This window comes from Tenrec ecaudatus, chromosome 9 (assembly GCF_050624435.1).
Source record: "Tenrec ecaudatus isolate mTenEca1 chromosome 9, mTenEca1.hap1, whole genome shotgun sequence".
Taxonomy (NCBI): domain Eukaryota; kingdom Metazoa; phylum Chordata; class Mammalia; order Afrosoricida; family Tenrecidae; genus Tenrec; species Tenrec ecaudatus.
This window is the reverse complement of record NC_134538.1, coordinates 17,376,022-17,385,648: the sequence shown is the minus strand read 5'-3', so window position 1 is coordinate 17,385,648 and position 9,627 is coordinate 17,376,022. Positions and strand designations below refer to the sequence as shown.

Sequence of the window (9,627 nt, the reverse complement as noted above, 5' to 3'; positions counted from 1 at the left end):
TCAAACCTCTCCACTGGTTCCCTACTCAATGCCAGCATGTTGCATTCACATCTTGGAGCACCAGGTTGAAGTCTGGTCCCTTTTTCCCTGTGGAGATATAAACAATACCCTCCCCGTAGGTGGGTTAGAACTCACTGCTATTGAATTAATACTGGCTCATAGTGACCCTATAGGATCGGGTAAGTTTCTCAGATTGTAACTGTTTAGAGGCATAGAAAGTACCATCTTTCTCGCAAGGAGCAGCTGGTGGTTTCCAACTAGGGACCTTAAGGATTGCAGCCAACTGCATCTACTTCATTGCAGAGTTCGAACTCAAAATCAAAAGGCTGCAGTAATGCTCAAAACTCACCGAAAAGTTTTACACATTTGTTCCTTGTCTTGGCCCATAAGAATTCATTGGTTAATTGGAAGCTTAAAAAATTCCCCAATATCTGGTATATGATAAATATTACTTGTGGGGGTGGGGGTGCATCTATGGTCTACTGTTGTAACCATTTCAGTTTTTATTCTCATGGGCTGACCGGAGTCAGCAAACGCCAGGGCAACCTGTGGTCCCGGTTTGGCAGACTCCAAGCATCAGGCCCCTGGCCCACCCAAGAGCCAAACTCACTGCCTTCAAATCGATTGACACATAACGACCCTATAGGACAGCGTAGAGCTGTCCCTTTGGGTTTCTGGGAGCAAACCACCTCATCTTTCTCCAGGCTGGTAGATTGGCAGCCGAATATGAAACCCACCATGCCACAAGGGCTCTCCATCTAAGAGCAGAGGGCCACCTTCTCTGTGACACGCACACCCCTCCCTCTTTGAAGGGCCCGCGCCAGTCCTGGGGCCGCGGGGCAGTTACACACAGGGCGGGGCCACAGCGTCTGCTAGTGGTGGGGAAGATGAGGTTCAGGCGACAGCCGCCAACCAACACCCGAGGTGAGTTTCCCCGCATCAGCACTTTCGGGAACCTGCTGGAGGACGAAGGTCAGCCTCCAGAGCCAGCCCCACGCCCCGGAGCCCCGCCCCCAGCGCCAGTCTGGTGCCCCGCCCCGCCCCGCCCACGGCCCCGCCCCCAGCGCCAGCCTGGTGCCCCGCCCCGCCGGTGCCGACCTCTCAGCTCGCAGTGTGGTCCGTTCCACTGCCCACCCACCAACGATCTCATTGGCCGCCTCTTAGGCCCCGCCTCTTAGCAGCGCTGCTCTTTTGAGGCCAATCCGCAGGCTCGGCCGAGGCCGTGGCGGCGCCGGAACCTGGGGGCTGAGGTACGCGGGCCTTTGCTGAAGGGGCTGCGGCCTACTTCTGGCTTCGCAGGTGGGCCCAGGGGCGGGCTGCAGTGTCCCCAGGCCCAGGCTGCGCCCGGGTGGTCGGGACCTGCCGGCAGCCTGGGGTTAGAGGTCAGAGGTCTGACCTTTATGGAGCGTCGAGAGCCTGACTGTGTCGGCCTTTGGGCGGCCGGTACCCGGATTCTTTTGTCAGTTCCCACGGGACGCCCCCCCCCCCCCCCGACTTTCACGGAGAGGGGCGGACGGAAACCGAGGTTTGAGGGCAGAGAGGTCCCTCCTGGCCCGTAGCTCGGACTGGAAGTGGGAGCGGGGTCCGGAACGGACTCCGAGCTCCCAGCCTCCATGAAGGCTGGGGGTGGAAGCGGGTTCACAGATCTACCTCGGTGGAACGTTCTCCAGTGGCCCCTCAATTTGGGGGGCTTTCAGCCCCAGGGCTTGAGAGTTCAGACCGGAAGCTCAGCTGAACAGTGTGGAGAGGAGATGGCGGGGTCCTGGGGATTTTGCACTTGGGTTATGTGGAGCTGCTAACTGCAAGTTCAGGGGTTCAAAACCATTAGCTGCTCCCAGAGAGGGAGATGAGGCTGTCTAGTCCTATAAAGATTTACAGTCTCAGAAACCCACGGAGGCAGTGCAGTCCTGCCCTGTGGAGGCGCTATGAAATTACGGTGAGGTTTAGAACCCAGAAATGCGAGGCGCTGAGCCATGAAGTTGTCATGCATGCAAAGTGACCTGTTTAGGGAGGAGGCAGAATCTGTTTGGCAAGGATTATCCCCTGACCTGCCCTATGTATTACATAATTCATGCAATTTCGAAATAAAAGTCTTCTTGCCTCAGTGTGTTCTTTGCAATCAAGTGTCAGTGTTGACCTTCTAGGGAAGAGATTTTGAGTGTGGCAGGTATTGAATATGCATTTTTGGAGCAACGTTTGGCGTTTAAGATTCTCAGCGGGCTGGAAGTGAGGGATGCAGTACCAGCCTCCCCCTCTGGAGTGGCTTCTTTACAGAAGTGGGTGTGGCTCCCGTCCACAACTGTGGATGAGGAATAAGGGAGGAAGGGCAGAAACTATGCATGTAGTAAAAAGAGTAGTAGGAAAACTACCTACTCCTTGCGTATCAACCAGAATCACCCCTTTTTCTTTAGCTGAGTAGTACAGTGATTAGGGAGGGAAATCTCAACAGCAAAAGGCCCTGATGTTTAATACAGCCATAAGAGGAATGAATTTGCCTTGTGTGGAATTAACCTCAGGTTTGGTTTTCAGTTAAAGAAAATGAGGCAGAAGGAAGTGCACACGTCCTTCCAAGGCCCGGTTGTTGTGTGTAGGACTCCGAGCAGTCACCTTTACAAGTTTACTGATGGCAACGGGGACTCGGGGGACTCCTCTGAGGAAGAGTCACAGCACATGGCTCTGCGACCCCGGGGCCAGGAACATCACAAGGACTGCAGTCGCCAGCCTGGAGCCCCTGAAGTGGTGCTGCTACAGCGCGAGCTGGCCCAGGAGGACAGTCTCAACAAGCTGGCTCTGCAATATGGCTGTAAAGTAAGCACACTCATTATTCCTCCTTCCCCACCCCAGGAGACAGGGCAAGGGAGCAGAACTCACTGATGGGTTAGTGTCCGTCCATGCTGTCTTCAGATGCCTGTGTGTTACAGAACTGCTTCCACGGGGCTTGCTGGGCTGTAAGCTTTCCAGAAAGAAACTCTGTTGGTTAAGTGGTTGCAATCACTTGGCTGCTAATCAATAGATAGGCAGTTCGAACCCACCAGCCATTGTGTGGGAGAAAAATGTGGCACTCAACTTCCATAAAGATTACAGCCTGGTTTCACCAAAGACCAGTAAACATATGAAAAGATGTTCAACTTCATTAGTCATCAGAGAGTTGCAAATGAAAACCACAGTAAGATAGTGTTTCACTTTCCCTTTCACCAGCGCCCTGACGGCATCGTACTTACAAACCACTCACTGCTCCATGGTAGAAAGATGAGACTTTCAATGCTCATAAAGAGCCACAGTCTTCGAAATCCATGGGGCAATTCTAATCGGATTTGTAGGATCACCACGAGTCAGAATTGATGCAATGGCAGTGTGTGTGAGAGTGAGAGAGAGAGTTAGTTGAGGGGCGGGGTGGAGGGAGAGAGAGACAGAATGAGAATGGCAATGGCTAAGGAGTCCTGGTGGCATAGTGGGTTAAACTTTTGAGCTGCTAACCACAAGTTCAACAGTTCAAAACCATAAGCGGCTCCATGGGATAAGGAGGAGGTGTTCTCCTCTATAAAGCCACAGGGGCAGTCCTACCTATTCTGTCTTCTAGGACTGCTGTGAGTCAGAATTGACTTGATGGCACTGGGTTAAGGATGGCGAAGGTGAACAGCTGTTGGTGAGGATAAGGGAATTTGGAACTCCTACCTATCGCTTGGATTAAATCAGAGTGGAAAACAGTGTGGCAGTTCCTTAAAAACCGGAAAAACAGAAACACCCTGTGACAGCAGTTCCACTCCCAGGCAGACACTCAAAGCTGGAAAGTGCACTCTAAAGAGACTTGTATTTCAATGTTCGTTGCAGCACTAGTCACAATAGCTAAAGGTGAAAACAATGTAGATGCCCACCCACAAATGAATGAATTAGCAATGTGGGGTATATGCATACAGTGGACTATAATTCAGCAATAGAAGATAGAATGTTTTGATATAGTCTACATTTTGGATTGAGTTTGGAGACTCTATACCAAGCAAAAGAAACCAAGCACAAAAGGACAGTTATGGCCTCACTTATATGAAAAGGCAAATAGAGAGAGAACAAGGTTTATTTGTGATTACCTGGAATAGAAGGGAGGGGGGAAAGTGAGGTTACTGGTGATGGAAATAAAAGGTCACACAGTGGATTATTTTAATTGTTGTCAATAAGTTCTGTGTCTGAGAAAAGTTGAATTGTCAAAAGTTGTATGACATATATTTACATCGACATCAAAAAGTAGTTGCTGAGGTGGAGTACATAACAACCAAAAACCTCATGGGATTTGGCTCCTTGATTTGGAAGTTGAGGGTCATGATTTCATGGAACATCCTAGTCAGTTAACTTCATGTCTTCAGTCCTGATTCAAGAAGCCATCTAAAGTATAAGAACTTGTTCCTGGACAATGGATAAAGGAGAGTTAGGAGTAGATGGAGCATATGAAATAAGTGGCTGCTCATTGCTTCCACGAACAGCTGCTTCCTTTGCCCCAAGACCAGAAGAATTGGAACATTTTGAACATTTGAACATTTTGATCAAGGATTCCTTAGAAGATACCAAGAGTGGGGAAATGCAGAACAGAAATTCAAATTGTCATGGACTTCATATCTCCTGGAGCCATGAAGGTTGATGAATCTCTAAAACTATTGCCCTGAGATAATCTTTAAACTTTAAACAAAAATTATCCCTTGAAGTCTTCTTAAAGCTAAATAATAGTTTGCTTAACTATTCAAAACGTTACTTTAAAATGCTGTTTTAAAAACCGTATGGAATCCGTTTGACACCAGCCACAGGAGAGTTTATGGAGACAGGAATGCAGCTTCGTGGAGGAGAAATGCCTGAACGACAGTGAGATTGGTGAACCACTGGGGGGATGCAGTCAATGTCACTACTAAGTTGTCTCAGCTGTTGGATTGACATTTGTTTGGTGGGTATATTCTCAACCACAAAATAAAATTTAGGTGGCGGTGTTGGGCAAGATTACAGCCAGGAAATCCTGTGGGGTAGCTGTACTCTGTCCTATAGGATTGAGAGGAGTCAGAATCTACTTAGCAAATGAGGAATAAAGAATCTTCAAAGAAGTAGATTGCCGGACCTTGCTTTTACAGCACCGCTCTGCTTTCGAACTGCCAGGCTTTAGAAGGTGAGTGCAAACGGTCTGTGCTACCCAAGGACAGTCTAGCAGTAAAGATGAAAACGAACCAGGGAGGAGGCCATCGCTGACCTAGGACGCCACAAGGGAGAAGGAGAACCTAACTCCTCCCATGTCCAAGGCCTGTAACTTTGAGGCAGAGGTCAGACACTTACCTCCACCTTCCATTCTCCTTTACCCTAGTCTGACACCAACCACTCTGCCCATAACACTACTTCTCTGTTGGGTCCGATAGTCCATTGCAATGGCCACACAGAACTGACAGACAATTCTCACAATCATGTGGGTTCATTAGGGAAGTGAACAGGTTTCCAAGAGGCAGGATCAGAAAACATTAAGGATCCCTTTGTTGTCCACACTAGGGTCTCTCAGTCTGCAGCCAGATCGCTCTGGTGCTCAGCCCAGTCCTTTGGTTCTTGGCTCCATGGGACAGGAAGCCTGTCTGCTGATGGACCTTTGCACCGCTCCTCTGTTCTGTCTCTTGCTCTCCCTGCCGTGGCCTCTGGTCTCCATGTGGCACTGCCTTTACTGCCTCACCACTTCTGGCAGGGATTTCCAGTGTGCCCCACAGGGAATTCTCTCTGTTCCTGCTTGTGATGTGGTTCTCTTAGCGCTGGGAATGGCAATAAAAACTGATCAAACACTGAGTGTTTCACGCAATCATTTGGTAAGAGTTACAGACATATGGATAAAAGAACCAAGTTAGGAAACTTCACCACAAAATGCTTGCCCTCTTTAGCCAGAGGCAAGTGGACATGTTAGTTTTAAAACTTGGGGGGCAATTGAAGAAGGAGGGTTAGTCCGGGATCTCATGATACAGAGATCTTCTATTCTTGCCCCTCCAAGTAGAAATAATGAAAGTTGTCCCTTTTCCTTTTTTTTTGGAGCACATTTAAGACCTAGTGAGCTTGGAGATGCCAGGTAGATTTATCTAATATTTGGATTGTAGGCTTCCTTCCTTTAATTTTTAAAAAATGGTTCTTGCTGGTGATGGCTTATTTGACTGCTACAGGTCTCTTTTATAACTGTGTGATATAGTCTGTGTTTGCTCTGTATCTATGTGACCCGTTTTTCTTTTTAATTATGTTTTTAGCATTCAGAGTGATTAACAATGGCAAAGTAAGTAGGAAAGTACTTACAGAATTCCTGCATTTTCTTCAAGATGTGCATATGGGCAGTCCCCTGGTTGTTGGTAGGTGGCTAGTGCTTGCCCTTTAATGTCACATAAAGCTCCCCTACTGGGAAACTTTGGAACCAACCACCACTCACAACAAATTCTGGATCGCAGTCACCTTCGTTTGCCGCACATGCAGATTTTGAATCATGAGGGGGGGGGGCTCTGAGCCTTTCTTTGCACTAAAGTTACAACCACATGCACTCGCTTCAACATTCCTAAAGGCATATTTAGGAATGGATCGCCTCTCCTGGGGACTGCCTGTATTTTATTTTGCTAACATTTTGCCTCAGCATTTTAGAGCCTTCCCTAAGGCTATATACTTTATGTATTTAAATGTATTTTCTTCCTTAAAATGTTAGTCATGTATTTTATGTGATCCAAATACCTAAACACACATTGTGGGGTGTTGAGGCAATCAGCTTTGTCTCCAGTGATACACAGAGGTTTTTATATTTTATTGATGCTTATATCTGACTCTAAAAATCACCTTCTTTGGACATAATTAATGGTGTACAGCACATGGGTTTAGAAGTGCATCTTACGCTAGAAAAACCTGAATAGATGCAATAGGTTTCTTTGAATATTGATGTCTAATCAGTGAAGAACATGTAATTCCTCCTGTAAGTGATCAATTTTCCAATTTGAAGTAAATATTTTACTGTTGGCACCTCAGGTGATTATTATTGAGGACATACTAAATTAAAAATGTCACACAGCCCAATTCAATGAAATGATGAAAGCAATTTCTAAACAATTAAAATAGAGATGATTGATTTAAGTAAGGCTCTATTTAAAGGTGTGTTGACTGTTTTTCTACTCCAGCTTAAGTGGACTTAAGGATTAAACATTAAAATCCATCTCTGATGATTTTGATAAATCTTCAATTATTCCCTTAAGGGAAGGTTTGCCTTTTTGATATACATTTCCCCCCATTTCTTAAATTTTCAAGTCAGCATGCTTGATGATGAGAAGAGTTCATAATGAACTTTGTTATTTGATAAAAGTTCTCAAGTTGGAATACTAGAATAGTGATTCTCAATCTATTGTTTCCTATTTAATTTGTGATTACAAGTGTCTAATTGTTGTTAAGGCATATTATCAAGGGCTCTGCTCTGGTGGTTGGAATTCTCCAAATAAATTAAGTGTTTGCTACTTTGACTTAAAATGCCTTCATGCAGCACTTCTGGGAGAAAAAGGTGATAGGACCATAAGGGCATCCCTCTCATCACGTCCATATAAGGAAACAAGGATCCGAGGGCCTGTGGAGAGAGCTGAGCCCTGAGAAGTGTTTGTGGAATGATAATGACTAAGTAGCTACTGATCAAGACTGAGGCAGGAAGTCAGCCAGGCAGGGACACTGTTTCCTCAAAAAGGACAAGGGCCCCATACCTTGATGTGTTTCATCTATAACCATTTTATTGCACTAACACTTTAGGCAGATTAAAAACAAACAAACTAACAAACCTGTTTTATATTAAGTTGTTTAAGCCTGTAAATCTGTAGAAAAGTTGATCATTAATTTATACATTAAGACTGAATTAAAGCCAAACAGCAAAGTTACTCGTTAAAGGAATTGTGAGTATAGTGTACTTCCCTAGCATTCCTCATACTCTGAAGAGGGCTGTGGTTGGCTCATCACCCAAATAAGGGTAAGAGCCACATTTTGGGTTTTGAATTTTAGGGCGCGCTACATAATTAATGCTAGTGTTCTCCACGGCTTCTCTAGGTGGCAGATATCAAGAAAGTCAACAACTTCATCCGAGAACAAGACTTATATGCTTTAAAATCCATCAAGATTCCAGTGAAAAACCATGGTGTCCTAACAGAGATGCACGAAGAGCTAAAACCCCTTCCAAACTCGCCCTCAGAGACCAAAGTGACCTTCGTGGAGTTGCCCGATCCGGATGGAGCACCTATAGGCAGTAGGGATCACTCAAGCCAGCTGATGGAGTTCTTTAAGGGAATTGACCAGAATCTTGAGAGTGCAGTGCAGTCTGAAATCTTTCTACACGAAAATTACTGCGAGACCTCCAGTCAGCTGCTCCTGCCTGCTACTCAGAAGACACCAACAAATGGTGCAGACTGTGGAATTCAGTGGTGGAATGCTGTCTTCATCATGCTTCTGATTGGGATTGTTTTGCCAGTATTTTACTTGGTCTATTTTAAAATCCAAGCTATTGGCAAGTCTCCTAGTATCTTGAACACAACGGCTGTCCCTAATGGTTCCTTAGTATCAGGTGCAATTCCAGAGAGAGCTCCTAAATTAGCACTGTCCGTGCCAGCTAGACATTTCAGTCAGACCACCCATGCAGGGAGCTAAGCTATTTTTGTGCTTACGGAATTAGCCTTAGTGACTGGGCTTTGATGTGCATCAGCTGACGCTGGCCATATCCTAGGAGTGATGTGTTTTCTTTGCGATACATAGATAGCTTTCAGACGTCACTGCTCTCCATTGGACTTAACCCAAGGCTGCGGAGCCCAGACACTCCTCCCGCAGCCTCCTGTATCAGAAATGTGCAGTTCGTCGCTACACATGTAACCCACTGCACCACCAAGGCTCCTATGATGCCAAGCTTTGGGGATGAGAGATGGCATTTGTCCACCTTGGAATGAGTTCGCTTGTTTGACTCATCTGGCCGAGTAGGTAGATGTAAGTAATCTCATATGTAAGATGAGGACGTGTAGCCGAAGAGAACTTGAAAGGGTTTTCCATTCATGTGTAAAAGCAGCGATGTGCCTAGGTTTAATAACAAATTTCGTCTCTTCAAAATGTCACTACAAAAACAAAATAATCTCCAGGAGAAAATGAACTTGTGAAACTGTGGTAAATATTTAGATCTTGTGAATGTGTTTCTGGCAAACTGTTTTCCTTGCTGTGCCTCCAAGGAGCAGTTTCTCTCTCTCTCTCATACCTGTCACCATCATCCAGGCAGGGCATCATTTAGGACAAGTCACTTTTGCCAGGCAAAGAACAAATATCTTTATCTTCTACTTTTCTTTAATGGAATAAAAGTTTCTTCTGTGAAGGAAATTGAGGTTTCTGTTTTTTATTTGGAGGTTGATCATTCAGAAAGACATGGAAACAGTAATGGAGAAAATGCCTTAAGTCTTCAGGCCCTTGGTCTGTATCCCACACATTGACAGTCAGGTAAAGTAACCAGCAAACTGGCAGGCTGGCCAATGTGGCATACTTTACATGCATGAGGTGCCATGGAGCATATTTCTTGCACATTTTCCTATATTTTCAGTGTCTGGGAAGTTAATGCTTTAAAGAATTAATTAGAATTGGGTTGAACCA

General features: G+C 45.8%; 1 protein-coding gene across 2 annotated transcripts; it reads left to right on the top strand.

Moving 5' to 3' along the window:
• Positions 1-1,138: 1,138 nt before the first annotated feature.
• On the top strand, positions 1,139-9,379 carry LYSMD4 (LysM domain containing 4). Of its 2 annotated transcripts, none has more exons than XM_075557908.1 (3): positions 1,139-1,250; positions 2,530-2,808; positions 8,056-9,378. In XM_075557908.1, the coding sequence occupies exons 2-3, from the start codon at positions 2,539-2,541 to the stop codon at positions 8,647-8,649; spliced, it is 864 nt and encodes a 287-aa protein (XP_075414023.1). In that variant the 5' UTR covers positions 1,139-1,250; positions 2,530-2,538; the 3' UTR covers positions 8,650-9,378. The 2 variants fall into 2 exon arrangements, with proteins under 2 accessions (XP_075414023.1, XP_075414024.1); XM_075557909.1 differs by having other exon boundaries at positions 1,227-1,299; positions 8,056-9,379.
• Positions 9,380-9,627: the final 248 nt, after the last annotated feature.